Source organism: Saccoglossus kowalevskii, chromosome 11 (assembly GCF_978046115.1).
Source record: "Saccoglossus kowalevskii chromosome 11, keSacKowa6.1, whole genome shotgun sequence".
NCBI classification, from domain to species: Eukaryota; Metazoa; Hemichordata; class Enteropneusta; family Harrimaniidae; genus Saccoglossus; species Saccoglossus kowalevskii.
In genome coordinates, this window is record NC_140651.1 from 33,837,923 (window position 1) to 33,858,168 (window position 20,246).

Below are 20,246 nucleotides of genomic sequence, written 5' to 3' on the forward strand. Positions count from 1 at the left end.
TTGGACTCCTATGTATCCTGAAAATTAGTTTGGTGACCCTAATTTTTGTTTTAATTTTTCATTTTATGGTATCCAGAAGGCATAAACCCATAATAATGACCATATAATTTTTAGTTCTAACCTTAATTTCTAAACACAAATTCCTAACTGTTACAATACACCACTATCACGGAGGGGCTGAAGGGGAGGTACTCCACTACATTGACAACCCTCGCCCACCGCTCTAACCCAACAGAAACAAATTTTGAACACTGATATTACATGATGAACCATGTCACAGCCGTCCCTTTGGAACGAGTAGTACATTTCGACAACTCGAACCACAGTGCCAGAGAAGCACATATAATTACTCACCCCTGGGGAAATGGAGATTTCTTGGTTCTTCTAAGGTTTGACAGCGGATTACTCATGACTAATGAGTACTGTCAGAGGTAATTGATGATCACTGAATTGTTTACGTGTCACTCATAATATTACCAACTGGGATAATAACAATTTCAAGTTTAAGTGCAACGTACGGACTAACGTGTATTATAATATTATTCGAGAAAAGACGACCATTACTCTGGCATGTAGGAAGCTGCTAGACTTGATCTTGTATATATAATCCATAAATATGCGTTATTATGTTGTACATGAAGCAGCAATGAGATTAATCGAAGGGGAAAGACACCCGATCACTTTGAAAAATATGAGGTCTTTGTTGATGCGTTGCTAGTCGCCATTTTGAACATCATACCGATATTGACCACCCGAGGGCGCACGTCAAGTTGTAGATTTTTAATCACAGTCCCTTTGAGGGGTGAAAATCCAAATAATTAATCAGTAGTGTTTATTTTAATTGTTCATGTTTGCCGCTAAACTACAATGAAGTATAACAGCGAAAATCGGAAAACAATTACATGAAATAACACTGAGCTAGTTATTTTGACGTTCAGCCTACGAAGTTGTTAAGGCCTACTCCCAAATGCAAACACCCAGAATGTATTCATTTTGCAATACACTGTACTCTTGGGCAATATTAGGATATTGACTCCCAAAAGCTGGGAATCACCAGCCTAATTTTCGGGAGAGTGATGGTTATATTTCAGTGAATAGTTGTCACTTTGACAGTGATATAACACTTTTACTATAGGTTCATATGGAAAAGATAATATGCCATATTTTATAAATTGTAGTTTTGTGACATATAGGCTGAACAATAATGTATTATTAATGATGTGCACTTATTGTTATTCTGAATTATTTCGAAAACAACCGGCATCTGCGCTCTTATTCATAATATTGAAATATTTAAAGGGCTCATAGCGACGTACACAACATATGTACATTTAGATACATTGTTTGTTTAAACGAACATCACCGTGGCAGCTCCGACGCTTCGGCTGTGATTGAGTTGTCAGCATACCAAGGTGACCGAGTCAAAATTCTCCGATCGAAGTTGGCCCGAGCTTACTTACAAGAACTGCTCGAGTTTATTCTGTATAATAATTATCAAGCAATGGTTATTGCCGTTATTAAAATCCTACCGTGCCATATGTGAAATAAAACAGGCATCATTATGAGATTTCTACAGTTTATTTCAATGTTTCCTGTGTTCAGACAGCACTTCTCGCTGTTCTATACTTGGTTCTGTCCAGTGAAATTGCAGACGTCAATAATTTTGCGCCGACGTTTTTATTTCGGTATTAAGTAAAAAAACAAACAAACTGTAATGTAATAGTGGTTACAATGAAAAATATAACTATTGCTCGCAAGATATCTGTTGTGATTACTGAAAAAAACCTATTTATTTACAATGCAATTCATCAACCATACGTCTCGAATAAATAAAGTGTTCTCTGTGTGGACTGCCCAACGTGTTTACTACTGGCGTGTTGTGACTTCAGTACTGACTAAAGACAACACTCCTTATTTATACACCGTGTCTGTAACATTTAAAATCAATCAGAAATCAAAAGTACAACTCAATTTCGTAAGGTCGGCTCCTACGCAGTAAATAAAGTATCGCCTCATACTGACACCATCTATAACTGACCCAGTAGTGGGTAAACCAGAATTCACGTCATATATACATGAATTCTGGCAATATAATATTGTGAATTCACTGTTTGTTATTAAATAGTAACACAAATAATGAATAGTAAATACCGTGTGTAGTATAATGAAAACATGTTTAAAAAATAGACCAAATGCTATACTATTAACTAAAAATTACCCTAGAATGCAGTTCACATTCTGTTTAATCAACATGTACAGAATGTTTAAGCATAAATTTATTTGTGCCTAAGGAAAATATAGACACATTCATTTTTAACTAGAATGAGCGCGCGGTGGCACCCTTTAATAATGAATTGATGTATATCATCTTGGATGAGAAATCTATGTTTAACTCCGTGATATCATATACAGACATTCACAATACGCTATTGAGACTAGTAACTTTTTTTGTCGGGTTGGTAAAAATCAAAACTTGTATGCCAGGGGGTCTGATAACATTTTTTTCATGATCTGCTTCCCAATTAAAAATAACAAAATGCAATTTTTACGAAATAAGGTTGGACGCACGCGCAGTTCTCTCATCTATTGCAGCTAAAAGACCATGGGAAAATTGTTTTAGACAAATACATCTCTATTTTTTCTTACACATTCAATTTGATATAGCTTCAACACCATTAGACCGATTATTTTGTTGTTGTTGAAATTATCACCACCGGCCACTTTCCCTCAGAACAACGTAAGCATTTTTCAACGGAAAGACATAAATCACTACAAGTGAAGAGCATCAAAATAGCCATTTCTTATCAGAACGACGACTGTCAACATGCGATTCCAACGAGATCAATTGACATAATAGTAGTAGATGGAAACTGTTTACGCTATTTTCACATTTGAACAAACTGTATGATTCTACGCAAGACGAAACCATGTTATGAATGAAAACACACATTTTTGATATACAGTTTTATGAATATGTAAACATGAATTAAATGTGATCTTCACCATCTGAACAATGCATTAACACTAAGAAAATGACAACTCCCTCTAGCGGTGTAAAAAGTGAATCCGTCATATGTGTGAACGCTATGGACAGCACACAACTTGGGCCTAACCATTCACTTTTAGCTATATTAAATGTAGAAAATTAGTGATTACTTTTGTTTTCAAATTCAAATACATTCAATAATACCATTCGAAATACAAATTACATTTGTGAGTTACTTAACAAATGTCAATCTAAAGTCGGCACATTTTTTATTATATTTCTTATGTTTTTCATTTATTGTTTTGCTAATATTTGTTGTGTGTAATTCAAGTTGTTCGAGGATAAACATGTGTTAAAAATTAAACATAAATATCGTGACCTAGAATATAGTAGTTGCGATATTTGCCACCTGTTTTGTATACTACATTCAGTGCTATTTATTAAAACATACTTTTTTTTCGATTTAGCTATTGTAATATTTGAAACACAGTTAAAATAAAAAAAATATAACTATATATTTTTTTTCCTATGCTTATCTGCCGCACAGTGCGACGATGTCCAAGGACAATCCAACAACATATCCCAGCATTCTTCATATTTCCGGTAGCCATTTTGACATCTTGATTTGAGTATTCTTCTCAATTTTCTCTACTATTCAAACTGTTAATGTGATTAAGCTTTTCTATGAATTACCGAAATGCCTGGAGGGCGTCGAGGACCAGGTAGACCACAATTAAGTCGCACAATGCCACCGCCCTTGCATACGATAGGAGGTTCCCAAAGCGCTACGCTTCGACAGAGGTAGGTTAGTTTATTGATTACAATGCTAATGTCAGAAATTCGTCCCTTTCTTCTGCGTCTCAAAGCGACAACTGAACTTCACGTTTGAAATTTTGTAAGTGGCTAGCATGGAAACCCTAATAGCACTGGCATTATTTTTACTTACAGCTAGTATATCTAAGCGCACACAGCCTACTTCGGTTATATCCCAGTGTTTCTGTTACTAGTAGTGTTATGGTTATGTAACAGAAGGGCGAGTTGAAGACAGGCACGGGTTTACATAAATCCATATAATTGCTTCAGACTCTGTACCATATTTGTGTCCATAATAATATTGCTAAAGGAATGGATAATGCATGCAACTGGTGGTATCAAAAGACAGATGTAGAATAGTTATGCAAATGTGCGAGTTTGTGAAAGAACCGGTTAATTAATGTTTAATGCAGTGTTGTTTCTTCAGTGCTGTTAAATATTGCAAAAGTATTTATGGCAGGACTCCAGAAGGAGTACCTACACTTTATGCAATTTATTTAAAATTATGCTAATTTATTCATGACTGTGCTCATGAATATTCATTAATTTGTGGATCAATACATTCTAAAAAGGGCGATATATTATTTTTGGGGGAAGAGTTAGAAAGGGGGATTAGCAATCCTTAGGGGGTCAATACAAAAGTAGGGTCCCATTTGGAGAGCAGCATTGATCTTGTGTCTTGTTGCACGTGACCTGCAGCTGTCAACTGTGTTCGTACTTCGACTGGCTTCCATGTGAGGTAGTTTCTTGTGTTCTGTTTTTCTGACTTGAGTTCTTGATATATTTCTTTCATATCTTGTCTGGTGGGAGTGTCCTGTCCGTGATTCGAACTTGCAATCTTTGAGTTCCCAGCGCACTGTCTTGTCCACTGTACCACGAGTGTCTTCACACAAATGCTAGGATTAAAGTCCTACTTATAGAATCAATGTTTTCACTAGCATTCAAAAATCGTACTAATCGTACTGGATTCGAACCAGCGATCTTTCACATTGCCTACATTGTACATATCCACTGAACCATATGGGTAGTCATGCAAATGAATGATTTGTTTTCATATTTACCTTTATTGCAAATTAGTGTTTGCGAAAAAAGACTGGCAGGCATGGGAACTGAACCCAGGTTCTCCTGATCACTGTGTAGACAACTGAACCACAAGACTACAATTGATTGACTGGATGTGTTTGCATTTGATAAGACTATATAGTGTGTATATATAGAAATACAACATATCTCTATTATTGAGTTACAATTGTCCAAAAAATTGCCAATTTTATGTTTTTACTTGTGTGAACTATATGCATGCCATAACCCGTTAGTGTACATCTTGCCAATTGGGTGTTTGCCATTTGCGTTGCCCATACCTGACCCGACCCTAACCCTAATGCCAAGACACGTTCCTGTTTATAATTGCTCAATAATGATACTCTGTTGTGCCCTGTCTGCGGGTAAGTTGCATTGATGTCAACTGATTAAACAAGTCGCGTTTAAGTAATTTTCACTATTAACAAGTGGTTAAATTGTGACAATAAATATGTGGACAAATATTTGAGATTAATTTTGGTGTAGACAACTCTCGTTTAATTATTTTACACCATTACAAGTTGTTAAATTGAGAGAATAAATGTCTCAACAAATATTTAATACTTAGTTTTGTGTAAACAACTCACGTTTGATTAATTCCCACAATTACAGGTTGTTAAATTGAAAGAATAAATGTGCGGACAAATATTTTAGACTTATTTTGGTGTAGAAAAGTCGCATTCATTTACTTCCACAAATTACAAATTGTTAAATTGAGAGAATAAATGTGTGGACAAATATTTGAGACTTATTTTGGTGTAGACAACTCTCATTTAATAATTTTACACCATTACAAGTTGTTAAATTGAGAGAATAAATGTATGGACAAATATTTTAAACTTATTTTGGTGTAGACAGCTCTCGTTTGATTAATTCCCACAATTACAAGTTGTTAAATTGAGAGAATAAATGTGTGGACAAATATTTTAGACTTATTTTGGTGTAGACAGCTCTCATTTGATTAACTCCCACAATTACATGTTGTTAAATTGTGAGAATAAATGTGCGGACAAATATTTTAGATTTATTTTGGTGTAGACAGCTCTCGTTTAATTATTTTACACCATTACAAGTTGTTAAATTGAGAGAATAAATGTATGGACAAATATTTTAGACTTATTTTGGTGTAGACAGCTCTCGTTTGATTAATTCCCACAATTACAAGTTGTTAAATTGAGAGAATAAATGTATGGACAAATATTTTAAACTTATTTTGGTGTAGACAGCTCTCGTTTAATTATTTTACACCATTACAAGTTGTTAAATTGAGAGAATAAATGTGCGGACAAATATTTGAGACTTATTTTGGTGTAGACAGCTCTCATTTGATTAACTCCCACAATTACAAGTTGTTAAATTGTGAGAATAAATGTGCGGACAAATATTTTAGATTTATTTTGGTGTAGACAGCTCTCGTTTAATTATTTTACACCATTACAAGTTGTTAAATTGAGAGACTAAATGTATGGACTAATATTTGAGACTTATTTTGGTGTAGACAGTTCTCGTTTGATTAATTCCCACAATTACAAGTTGTTAAATTGAGAGAATAAATGTATGGACAAATATTTTAAACTTATTTTGGTGTAGACAGCTCTCGTTTAATTATTTTACACCATTACAAGTTGTTAAGTTGAGAGAATAAGTGTGCGGACAAATATTTGAGACTTATTTTGGTGTAGACAGCTCTCGTTTGATTAATTCCCACAATTACAAGTTGTTAAATTGAGAGAATAAATGTGCGGACAAATATTTTAGACTTATTTTGGTGTAGACAGCTCTCGTTTAATTATTTTACACCATTACAAGTTGTTAAATTGAGAGAATAAATGTGCGGACAAATATTTTAGACTTATTTTGGTGTAGACAGCTCTCGTTTAATTATTTTACACCATTACAAGTTGTTAAATTGAGAGAATAAATGTATGGACTAATATTTGAGACTTATTTTGGTGTAAACAACTCGCGTTTGATTAATTCTCACAATTACAAGTTGTTAAATTGAGAGACTAAATGTGTGGACAAATATTTTAGACTATTTTGGTGTAGAAAAGTCGCATTCAATTTACTTCCACAAATTACAAATTGTTAAATTGAGAGAATAAATGTGTGGACAAATATTTGAGACTTATTTTGGTGTAGACAACTCTCATTTGATTAATTCCAACAATTACGAGTTCTTATATTGACAGAATGAATGTATGGACAAATATTGATCATTATATTTGTGAGTAAATACCTGTTGTTTAATTAATTTCCACCTCTACAAGGTTGTTAAATTGAGAGAATAAATGTGTCGACAAATATTTGATACTTATTTTGGTGTAAGAACTCGTGTTTGACCAACTTCCACCATTGCAAGTTGTTAAAATAATGAAATAAATATACTGGTATCATTGGATATTTGATTTAATTGTGAAACTTTCTAACAAAATGTTAACTGCTGGCTTCGAATCCTCAATCAACAATTCCGCAGACACAGTATAAATTCCACAACACCACAGAAGATATTCGTCTGTTGCCTGAATTGTTTTCGTAGTATAGGGAACGTCATCGACACTTTAACAAAACTTACCTTGACTTGGGTCTTGTTTATCTCTTGTCACAATCTGGAAACTGTTGAAGATTGTGTCCAGTTTAAGACGCAAGTTATTTTATTATTTATTCATTCAGTTTTGTATGGTGGAGTTTTGTGAGGTTTATTATTTTTTCGCGATGTTCTTTGTTTACTTGTTTACGGTTTGAGAGATTTCAGTTTATTTGATTTATGTTTTTACGGTAGCTCTGAGCGGGACTCGAACCCACTGTCTTTTCAAGCTAATTTTGTTTTATTTTGATGGCACGCTTGTGTACCACGCAACGACATTGGTCGTTAAGTGGTGTTCATTTTTCTAACTACTCCAGTGTTCCGATGAGTTGAACGGAAAAGCCAAAACGATTGCTGGTTTCTGATTGCTTCGGTTCTGGTGAGTGTGTATCTAGTGTGATTCGAACCCATGTCGTTTGTATTGGGCGTTTTTTTTATTTCCCATGTTGGCTACGCCGTAATATGCAACCACTTCCCCGTTTTATTGTGATTTTGAGAGTGTTTAATGATGTCTTCCTCACCTGTCATGCCATGACCCAGTTTCAACTACACAGCCATTTTGCAACACAGTGCGTGACCCTCGGCGTGACCCGACTGACTATATCAGTATATGATCGTTCTGTTCAACTGTTAAGCTAGGATTTATTACCGTTATTATCATTATATTGTCACATGATTTGTTTTACCTTATGTGTAATATCTTAAGTATCTTTATTGTAATTCGTATATACCGTGGAAACGACCCCGATTGAAGGTCATGTATTTTGTGATGTCACCAATTCGTGTGACGTGTAACATAACAAGATCTCCAGCACATTACGCTTGGTAATGGCTGCCCTAAAAAGACATCATTGACCAAACAAACATTGTTTTGCTATATAGCCGACCATCCATGACTACCCCATGAACACGTCCATGGTCGTGTTAGAAAAAGCTGTTTTTGACCTCAGTTGAATTGAATGATTTGATTTGGTGCACCAATCACCAATCAATCATCATTCTTGTAACAGCAACCATGGAAGATACTAATGGAAGGAGCCACAACACTATTGTTTTAGCTTTACCCTATGATCGATTGTCAATCTTTGTTTACAAACATTGGTTCTTGTTCGCTCTTAGCACCTCCTGGTGTCTAGTTTGAATGATGTTGTTTCCGGAGGTCTTGGTTAATGAAGAATTGGCAGATACAACATTGATTGAAGAAAACTGATAAACTATCATGAATCTTTTTGTATTTGTAATGGTGATGAGACTGAATCAATGATTGTCTGTGACAATAATGATTGCATTAGTTCAATACACAGTCCCTCCATACCCGGTTGGGAAATGCTATTATTCTAAGATGTGAATCACCCAAGTCCCCTGTGTGTCCGGGGTTCAGCTTGAAACAAAAATCTAAATTTTCGACCACCGGACATTGGCAGACACTGCCAGAAAAGATAATATCAAAAGAAGGGCTTACATAGACACTTTCTCTGCGGTAATATTTGTTAGAAGTCCTTGGGAATTTTTGTTGTAGACAGTTGTTAGAGTTGCTAATAATTAAAACATGTGAAATCTGTGAAGTCAAACATTCATCTGCTGAATTTCCACTTGTGAAATGCTTAGTTTGACCTTTTACATCTAAACAAACAGAGTGCTCATGTGTGATGACCGTAGCTTCATAATGCGCATATATTTTATGATCATATTAAAATATTCTCATTAACTATCATCGGCATCAAAGATGAGCTACACAATGTCCTTATTAGGATTAACTTTGGTTGAAACAAAGGAAATAAGCCAGTTAAGAGGCTTAAGTGGCCACTTGAGAGGCGTTGTGGCTCCTTCCGTTAGTACCTTCCATGCAGTAACTCACATCCATTTCAAATTTAAACCAACAGATTTTGTTGTCTTATATCATGTCAAAGCATAGCTTATCTGATAAATTCATGTTCCATTTGTCATGGAAACGCAAGCACTATTTGATTTCGTCAACAGTGAATACAAGTGCAGTGGGAATTCTGCCAAGGAATATTGGTGTGAAGAAGGCCGAATTTTTGGACCTTGACTGGCGAACACAAAATAATATTGGGGTGGGGGTGAGGGGCTTTACTGACTATCGTATTTGTTAAATCATAATGTACTGTATAACTATTTAATTTCACTGTTTTGATGTTTTGAGCAATATTCATTGCAGTTAAAATCCATAGGGGAAAAACAATTTGATCTGTCATCCAGAGATTCTCTAAAATTTACTATGCATGCTACTACCAGTATAACAACCTATGCATGTACATGTATATAATCTGAAAGCTTAGATTTATTTTAAAATGGTAGTGCATATATGTCATACCACTGTATTTAACAGATGGTCACTTTCATTGATTAATCGACAGTCCCTCTACAAACCGGTCTGGAAACGGACCGTATTTTTTTGAAACAGTGCTCGTCACTGGTAAATAAACGATTCACACCTGCAGATTAGCGTGCATATCATTAGCGTTTTTTTGACCCTCCAGTGACGGATTTCGACCATGTTAAATGACCAGAATGCAAAACGCCTGACTTTGAACGCATGTATAGTGCATATACATCGTTCATGACCTCTTTAAAACCAAAACATTGAAACCATGCCACGGAAAGTATACAGTGACTTTATAGATTTTGACGACTACAACATTGACTGGCATTTTGTTCTCAAAATGAAAGAGGCAGCTAATCATGATTATAGTGATATAGAGTTGATTAGTAGTCTTGACATCGTGGATTGACCGGCGATGTCAAAATTTTCGAAAACAACAACACAAATGATCAAAATGTAAACAATACTAAACATCTTGAAAATCGTGACAAAACAGTCCCAAAACAATATTAGAGGATCCGACCAACTCCTAAATAGTTGTATCTTGACATGTAACAACAAATAATTGGGACACATAGAGTGTGATTTTTGACAAAGGGTGATAAGGAAATGTTCCGAACGAGTGCCTCAACGCAAACAACACACAATCCTAAAAAAAACACAAGGAAACTTTAATTCTATGATATTAAAATACTTATAACCGATTGAAATATGGACAGAAACACACTTAGACAGCTATACTAAGTTGTGATGTACTAATTCGAGAGCTACTACCGATAACAGAACGATGTACTTATACTGGGACAGAACGTAGAGAAGGGGTGTCACTTTCAACAATGAAAAGAGACTTTTTTTGAAAGCGTTTCGTTTTCGCAGTATTATTCAAAAACATGCACTCTACTCTAACTCTAATTTCAACGATATCTTAGCCATACAACACCTCAAATTTGATTTACATTCAGTGCCTATGCATCGGGGAAAAAGGGATGATAATCGGTGGTCCCTTTGAACAATCTGTCGAGGGTGTTTCCGGCACGAAAAACAAACTGACCTCATAACATTAACGATGAAAAAGTTAGTCTAAATAATGAACAAATATATATAAATTCACTACGTTCAATTACCCACCATAGACTCCTGTCAGTCAAAATGACTATTTTGAACTGTAGGCATTAATCAGCGATTCTGCCAATGACAGAGAGATAGAATCTAGGTCAGGGGAAGCCCCATGACCCTAAGATTCTTTTCCCTTACATCACAAACCATGTGACCGAGCCCATATGGCAGCACCACTACGGCTGGATATTCACTCTGCTTTTTTCTCCGCATCGAGTGGAGATGAAGTCTAGCGGCTCTGCCTGGATCACTTGCTTTTTCCTGTCCAGGTTTCTAGCTTGGGTTGTTGCCGCTGGTGCGGCATCCAACATTGTAGCTGGTAGGATAAGTTTTCCTTGTCATTTTTACCCTCGTGTCGTTTTTCTCTTTGTGTGTAGCATTTTTCACAACAAACAAATAAAACCTGGGCGTCGTAGCTTAATCACTTGTTGATTTTGTTACGTCACCTTTTCCTACCGTAATTCGCTTCCCTCGTGCATGTCATATTCATTTTATGCTTGATCTATGTATTTAGAAATGAATAGATGTAATGACAGCACCAGGGCTCGCTGCCATTTTTTCGTCTCCTCATTTTTCGAGTCGACTGTGCAGTGGTTATATTCAGAATTTACCAGCATAGAACCTGCATCCGAAATACTTTTTACCGTAGCTGTGTGCGGGGTTCGAGATTTTGTTTTTAAAGCCATCAAATCGCTGAGACTGACCGCGTCACTCACATTTTCACAGCAAGGTCGCACGTCCAGTAAAAAAATCGGTTAAAGTGAGTTGCGTGTTTGGCATGAGTGGAAAGTCCACACGCTTGGCTACAGGTACTTTGTGTACCGAGACGTTGAGTAGGAGGCCCGATGGTGGAGGTACCGATATTTTTTCTCGGTCTCCCCCGCTGATCGAAGGGCATCCTCACAGTCTGTGTTTTCAGGTGGTGCTTTACCCGATTTTACCAGCTACAGCGAGACTGTGCCCCTAGAGGTCTTTCCTCCTATGGGGCCTGTTGCGGGTCCCTTTGTGGATCCTTCCTCGCACGGCGAGGCTAGTTGCACCTGGTCTCCTCTGAGGCCTCGGGCACTGAATGCCAACGGGGATGCTGGCAGCCAAGCCTCCGATCTCGGGGCAGGGCTTTTGCGTCAGAGCACATGTTGCACCCCCCCTTTTAGCCAGCCCGGGTTCGTCGCGCAGTAATGGTACAACGGTAACGAATTTACCTTTGTGTCCGGTCTCCACTGTGGGTTTTTACTCCCTTCTTACTCCCTTCCCATGAGCGTCCCCAGACGGAACCGACCCTGTCATGAGATGCACAATCGGACACGCTCTCTCTCTCAAATATTTATGTGGAAAGGAGACAGTTCGCTCGCGTCGGATACAGCCGGTACCTAGGGCGGTCCCTCAGTCTTCCATCCGCAACGACTCGGAGAGCCACGTCTTTGGGGTGATACAGAGTATCATTGATCCTAGTGATACAATGTAAATACCCCCACCCTTGATCTTAAGGCAACCACTTACGATTGCTTCAACGCTTATGGGATCATGGGCGTAGGGATCTAAAGCAACCTTGTCGGCACATCTCTCCCTGTTTGTCCGAGCGGGGCACAGGGCGCGCAAACAGAGTTGATGGGTGGACGTTGGTAATGGAGGTAACGCTTTAAGGCCCCTGGGTGGGGTAAAATCTTGTGCAACACTTTCTGCTGGACCAAACGCTACATGGTTGGTGTAGTTTTTGGATCAGACCCCAAAGTGTGGGATGAGACCAAAACACCCCCAACCGGATCCCAAGGCTCCTTCCCCAGACCCCGGTACCACGAATTTCTGTTTGGCAAACCGGGCAAAGGGGGACAGCCACGTTCCAAGGGCGTTCTCGCCAGCTCAATCTGAGACGATCCATCATGCCCTGAGACACTGCACATCTACATGTGACATCCCCTAGTGTCACCTGGCTCTCTTGGCCAGGGCCACTACTGTGCAACAAGATGCGGCTTTAGACGCGTGTGTTTTTGCCGGCAAACTGAGGCAGGGGGTACGTCCCCACCTCAGTGATGCAGACTGGACATCTTCCACCCTCTTTGTTCGGGAAATGGTGGGTACAGTCTCGGAGCTTCGAAGTGCAATGAACCAGAAGGTTCAGATCAAATCCGCTAGCCAGTTGACTCTGCCAAGGGTAAGCGGAGGGCACCCCAAGCGTCGTCCGCTAGCCAGAGTCAGCCAGGAGGCAAGCGCTCATACCCTTTCATCGGAGTGAAGAGTGCCAACAGGAAGGAAAGGGCCAGGTGGAGGTTCCTCATCCTCCTCAGGCGGTCATCCACCCCGGCAGCGGGAGAAGCATGTTTAACGCTTACCTCTGCGACCGGGAGGACAGGCATGTGTTCGCCGAGTAGCCAGGTCACAACTTAGTGACTACTTCAGGCATTGGGGAAACTCATCTCATGGGAGAAGAGAGCACCCGTAACTGCCGAACCCATGGCCATATATCCCTGTTGTACACAGATTGCGCCGGATTTGGAGACAGCAGGTGACCTATCTCTGGACCTTTCCTGGTGGTGACATTTTGTTACAGGGTACCGTTGAAATCTCCATCTCCCCCGTCAGTGTCTCCCCTATTGGGCACTGCCAGGGGACTCCCGCATAACGAAAGCAATCAGGCAGGAAGTAGCAGTTTGCTGGAAAAGGACACCCTACACAGGGTAGATCAGCCGGCATTAAGTCCAGGCTTCTACTCGAATGTGTTCGTAGTACCAAATCTACAGGTGGCGGGCGTCCAGGTAGAAACAGGTAGTGCTGCTGCTTCACCAGATGTCGGTACACCTCAATCTGTACCTAGACGACTGGTTACTACACAAGGGGTTATTAGCCATACACATCAGGCTAACACAGGATTTACTTCACCAGTTGGACTTTTTAGTAAATCGACAAGTCCCACCTCGACCCAACATGCAGTTGGTGTCCCTGGGCATGGAGTTTTGACACAGAGGTAAGCTTGGCTTAGCTATTTCAAGCGTGTTGCTTAGTGCTAAGCAGCCTACCCGAATGCCTGGTCAGCGTTCCCTCAGTCTCCCTCCGAGAACTAATGTGGATCATCGGAATGATGACCTCGGTTTGAAGGGTGGTTCTCCAGGCCGCACTACGCAGCTGCCCGGTACAACGCTTGTTGTTACAACGCTGAGCTCTCCTATGGGAACCAGATAGGCGGGTTTTGATTTTGGACCAAGTGAAGGAAGCCCTGCCCTGGTGGTCGTCACTGGCCAACCTCGGGCAGGGGGTCTCCTTGGATCCACTCGCCGCAGGTATGACTCTGGTAACAGATGCCTCCCTCCAAGGTTGGGGAGCGCATCTATTGGACGAACAAGTCTAAGGGTATGGCCCCTGCATTAGTTTCGGGACCACCATATTAACCAACTCGAACTGAAAGCAGTGCACTTAGACCCCCAACCACCCCACTCTTTTCGTAGCATTGGTCTAAGTCCTCGATGTGGAGAGAAAGGAACCAGAGTGAATATCCAGCCGTAGTGGCGCCGACATATGGGCTCAGTCACATGGTTCGTGACGTAAGGGAAAAGAATCTTGGGGTCATGGGGCTTCCCCTGACCTAGATTCTATCTCTCCATCATTGGCAGAATCGCTGATTAATGCCTACAGTTCAAAATAGTCATTTTGACTGACCAGAGTCTATGGTGGGTATGAACTATGTGAATAGGCGGGTTTGGAGAACCCTCTGCCTAAATTTCACTCTCCAATCGAATAGTTCTGATATGTTTCAATAGCTATGAACAAATAAAAAAAACTAGCTTCGACGGGATGAAAAACGTTGACTTTTGAAACAGACAGGAAAGCATAGTGTGCAGCAATCAGCTGAGCATGCTTCGCGGAAAGGCGTATCGCTCACTGTTTCGGATATGGTCCCACTCACACCCTTGAACAATAGCTGTTTCCTGACCGGTCTATAGAGGGACTATGATTAATCATGGAGCTGTACCTTATATGAACCTCCATGGAATAATGAAATATAAAAATTGTTTTATGCTCAACAGTTCAACATTCATTGCTGTTTTATTGAGAACAGTTTTGCATGAAATGTACATAAATTTTTCTATTAATGCTTTAGTTTTCTAATTACTGGTACAGCATGTCCAAACTATCCAACTGATTGTCTGAAGTTATTAAGTCATGACTAGAAAATAATGGCAACACAGTAAATCTAATCAGATCTAATCTCAAATACCACTACAATCATTTATCATATAACAAAACACTTGTTTCTGTGATATGTTTTTGAGAATTACTAATATTTTATAGTGTCTTTTTCCCTAAATTAATTTAGGAATGGTCCTAACACAGTTGTTGGTACAACACCGGTGACAACAACATTGATCACAATTACGCCAATAAAACATCAACAAATACCAGACTTGCCGATGGATAACAACTTAATATTTGAAGTAACAGTCTTCTTCTATTTAGTGATGGCATTGTTTCTTCAATATATCAACATCTATAGAACTGTCTGGTGGCTTCCACATTCTCCTGCAACAACTGCCTTGGTATGTTAACTTGCAATTGGATAAGTAGACTGGTGCATGGCTGAATTTCCAGCCAGCATTACTCATGTAAACATATTCATATTCATATTTAATGAATTTAAATTTAAATTTGATATATGTAGACTGATGCACGACTGACTTTGCTGTCTGCATTTCTCATGTACTTGTCATCACATTCATATCACCGAGTGTCAAATTGGCATGCACCTTTGTTTGTCATACTATTGATATAAATCCATTTTACATTTTGGCTGGGCAAATTTTATTTGATTTGATTATTTCAGAATTTTTACTTGATTGATGTCCACCTGGTGGTCTTCATAATAGTGTTGTTGACAAGAAGACTGGTTTGGAAAATGATTCGAGAGGTTGGTGTTATATTTTATATATCATGTACATTAAGTACAAGTTGTACCTTAAAACTGCCCTTTTAGTCGGTCCCAAAAGATCGGTTGTGGGTTTTTTTTTGTGTAACTGTATACTGTATACAGATATTTACACATGTAGTGTACTAATTCCTGACTTGCTTTATTATGGGGTGTGGTGTTAGACCTTGGTCTCACACATCTCTACTAAACTGGAAGTCAGTGAATCTCCCATAAACAAGCACTTCCTTCAAGAATTATAAGAATTTTTTTGATAACCATTATGACATGGATTTCATCATAAATCACAGTATAGTTCACTCATCTTTGGCATAGTGATCAATAGTTTTATAATTTTTTGCACATTTTTTTGGACTGATTTTGTTTTGTTTGTGCTTTGCCAAAGTTTTTTCCACTCATATCTCAAAACCATTCACGTCAATTCAAATAAAATTTGGTACATTGTATACTGATGGATAACTTATAGTGTTCAATTAGATCATACTTTGGTTCCAATCTGTGCGCATCAAAAATGTTATTTAATAAAAAGTAATTACGGTATAGAACAGTTTTTACCTTTAACTGTTGCATTGTTGGAATGTAATGTACAGTGTATATCGGTACTAGTATACCAAGGAAGAGTGAGTGAGTGATGTGTCAAAACATCACTGACAGTACGGTCCAAGCATAACGTATATCGGTACTAGTATACCAAGGAAGAGTGAGTGAGTGATGTGTCAAAACATCACTGACAGTACGGTCCAAGCATAACATATATCGGTACTAGTATACCAAGGAAGAGTGAGTGAGTGATGTGTCAAAACATCACTGACAGTACGGTCCAAGCATAACGTATATCGGTACTAGTATACCAAGGAAGAGTGAGTGAGTGATGTGTCAAAACATCACTGACAGTACGGTCCAAGCATAACATATATCGGTACTAGTATACCAAGGAAGAGTGAGTGAGTGATGTGTCAAAACATCACTGACAGTACGGTCCAAGCATAACGTATATCGGTACTAGTATACCAAGGAAGAGTGAGTGAGTGATGTGTCAAAACATCACTGACAGTACGGCCCAAGCATAACGTATATCGGTACTAGTATACCAAGGAAGAGTGAGTGAGTGATGTGTCAAAACATCACTGACAGTACGGTCCAAGCATAACGTATATCGGTACTAGTATACCAAGGAAGAGTGAGTGAGTGATGTGTCAAAACATCACTGACAGTACGGTCCAAGCATAACGTATATCGGTACTAGTATACCAAGGAAGAGTGAGTGAGTGAGTGATGTGTCAAAACATCACTGACAGTACGGTCCAAGCATAACGTATATTGGTACTAGTATACCAAGGAAGAGTGAGTGAGTGATGTGTCAAAACATCACTGACAGTACGGTCCAAGCATAACGTATATTGGTACTAGTATACCAAGGATGAGTGAGTGAGTGATGTGTCAAAACATCACTGACAGTACGGTCCAAGCATAACATATATCGGTACTAGTATACCAAGGATGAGTGAGTGAGTGAGTGATGTGTCAAAACATCACTGACAGTACGGTCCAAGCATAACGTATATCGGTACTAGTATACCAAGGAAGAGTGAGTGAGTGATGTGTCAAAACATCACTGACAGTACGGTCCAAGCATAACGTATATTGGTACTAGTATACCAAGGATGAGTGAGTGAGTGAGTGATGTGTCAAAACATCACTGACAGTACGGTCCAAGCATAACGTATATCGGTACTAGTATACCAAGGAAGAGTGAGTGAGTGATGTGTCAAAACATCACTGACAGTACGGTCCAAGCATAACATATATCGGTACTACCCCGGTAGTATACCAAGGAAGAGCGAGTGAGTGATGTGTCAAAACATCACTGACAGTACGGTCCAAGCATAACGTATATTGGTACTAGTATACCAAGGAATAGTGAGTGAGTGATGTGTCAAAACATCACTGACAGTACGGTCCAAGCATAACGTATATCGGTACTAGTATAACAAGGAAGAGTGAGTGAGTGAGTGAGTGATGTGTCAAAACATCACTGACAGTACGGTCCAAGCATAACGTATATCGGTACTAGTATACCAAGGAAGAGTGAGTGATTGATGTGTCAAAACATCACTGACAGTACGGCCCAAGCATAACGTATATCGGTACTAGTATACCAAGGAATAGTGAGTGAGTGAGTGATGTGATGTGTCAAAACATCACTGACAGTACGGTCCAAGCATAACGTATATTGGTACTAGTATACCAAGGAATAGTGAGTGAGTGAGTGATGTGATGTGTCAAAACATCACTGACAGTACGGCCCAAGCATAACGTATATCGGTACTAGTATACCAAGGAATAGTGAGTGAGTGAGTGAGTGATGTGATGTGTCAAAACATCACTGACAGTACGGTCCAAGCATAACGTATATCGGTACTAGTATACCAAGGAATAGTGAGTGAGTGAGTGATGTGATGTGTCAAAACATCACTGACAGTACGGTCCAAGCATAACGTATAATGGTACTAGTATAACAAGGAATAGTGAGTGAGTGAGTGAGTGAGTGAGTGAGTGATATGTCAAAACATCACTGACAGTACGGTCCAAGCATAATGTATATCGGTACTAGTATACCAAGGAAGAGTGAGTGAGTGAGTGAGTGAGTGAGTGATGTGTCAAAACATCACTGACAGTACAGTCCAAGCATAACGTATATCGGTACTAGTATACCAAGGAAGAGTGAGTGAGTGAGTGAGTGATAAGTCAAAACATCACTGACAGTACGGTCCAAGCATAACGTATATTGGTACTAGTATACCAAGGAATAGTGAGTGAGTGATGTGTCAAAACATCACTGACAGTACGGTCCAAGCATAACGTATATCGGTACTAGTATACCAAGGAAGAGTGAGTGAGTGAGTGAGTGAGTGAGTGATGTGTCAAAACATCACTGACAGTACAGTCCAAGCATAACGTATATCGGTACTAGTATACCAAGGAAGAGTGAGTGAGTGATGTGTCAAAACATCACTGACAGTACGGTCCAAGCATAACGTATATCGGTACTAGTATACCAAGGAAGAGTGAGTGAGTGATGTGTCAAAACATCACTGACAGTACGGTCCAAGCATAACGTATATCGGTACTAGTATACCAAGGAAGAGTGAGTGAGTGAGTGATATGTCAAAACATCACTGACAGTTCGGTCCAAGCATAACGTATATTGGTACTAGTATACCAAGGAAGAGTGAGTGAGTGATGTGTCAAAACATCACTGACAGTACGGTCCAAGCATAACGTATATCGGTACTAGTATACCAAGGAAGAGTGAGTGAGTGATGTGTCAAAACATCACTGACAGTACGGTCCAAGCATAACGTATATCGGTACTAGTATACCAAGGAAGAGTGAGTGAGTGAGTGATATGTCAAAACATAACTGACAGTTCGGTCCAAGCATAACGTATATTGGTACTAGTACATGTATACCAAGGAAGAGTGAGTGAGTGATGTGTCAAAACATCACTGACAGTACGACCCAAGCATAACGTATATCTGTACTAGTATACCAAGGAAGAGTGAGTGAGTGATGTGTCAAAATATCACTGACAGTACGGTCCAAGCATAACGTATATCGATACTAGTATACCAAGGAAGAGTGAGTGAGTGATGTGTCAAAACATCACTGACAGTACGGTCCAAGCATAACGTATATCGGTACTAGTATACCAAGGAAGAGTGAGTGAGTGATGTGTCAAAACATCACTGACAGTACGGTCCAAGCATAACATATATCGGTACTAGTATACCAAGGAAGAGTGAGTGAGTGATGTGTCAAAACATCACTGACAGTACGGCCCAAGCATAACGTATATCGGTACTAGTATACCAAGGATGAGTGAGTGAGTGAGTGATGTGTCAAAACATCACTGACAGTACGGCCCAAGCATAACGTATATCGGTACTAGTATACCAAGGAAGAGTGAGTGAGTGAGTGAGTGATGTGTCAAAACATCACTGACAGTACGGTCCAAGCATAACGTATATCGGTACTAGTATACCAAGGAAGAGTGAGTGAGTGATGTGTCAAAACATCACTGACAGTACGGTCCAAGCATAACGTATATCGGTACTAGTATACCAAGGAAGAGTGAGTGAGTGATGTGTCAAAACATCACTGACAGTACGGCCCAAGCATAACGTATATCGGTACTAGTATACCAAGGAAGAGTGAGTGAGTGATGTGTCAAAACATCACTGACAGTACGGTCCAAGCATAACGTATATCGGTACTAGTATACCAAGGAAGAGTGAGTGAGTGAGTGATGTGTCAAAACATCACTGACAGTACGGTCCAAGCATAACGTATATCGGTACTAGTATACCAAGGAATAGTGAGTGAGTGATGTGTCAAAACATCA

General features: G+C 39.2%; 2 protein-coding genes across 4 annotated transcripts in view; one reads left to right on the forward strand and one right to left on the reverse strand.

Annotated features, from left to right (window-relative positions):
- The window catches only part of LOC102809465 (UBX domain-containing protein 11-like), a 30,274-nt gene extending 29,536 nt beyond the window's left edge, over positions 1–738 (reverse strand). For all 3 annotated transcript variants that reach the window (XM_085505133.1, XM_085505134.1, XM_085505132.1), the window contains exon 1: positions 355–738. In XM_085505133.1, coding sequence (XP_085361259.1) covers positions 355–410 — 56 coding nt within the window. In that variant the 5' untranslated portion in view covers positions 411–738. The remainder of the gene's footprint in view (positions 1–354) is intronic.
- Positions 739–3,592: 2,854 nt separating this feature from the next.
- LOC100378802 (transmembrane protein 39A-like) overlaps positions 3,593–20,246 on the forward strand; it is a 31,468-nt gene continuing 14,814 nt past the window's right edge. Inside the window, exons 1-3 of the mRNA XM_002731771.3 lie at positions 3,593–3,787; positions 15,236–15,455; positions 15,740–15,823. Of these exons, the coding sequence (XP_002731817.3) occupies positions 3,684–3,787; positions 15,236–15,455; positions 15,740–15,823 (408 nt within the window). The 5' untranslated portion in view covers positions 3,593–3,683. The remainder of the gene's footprint in view (positions 3,788–15,235; positions 15,456–15,739; positions 15,824–20,246) is intronic.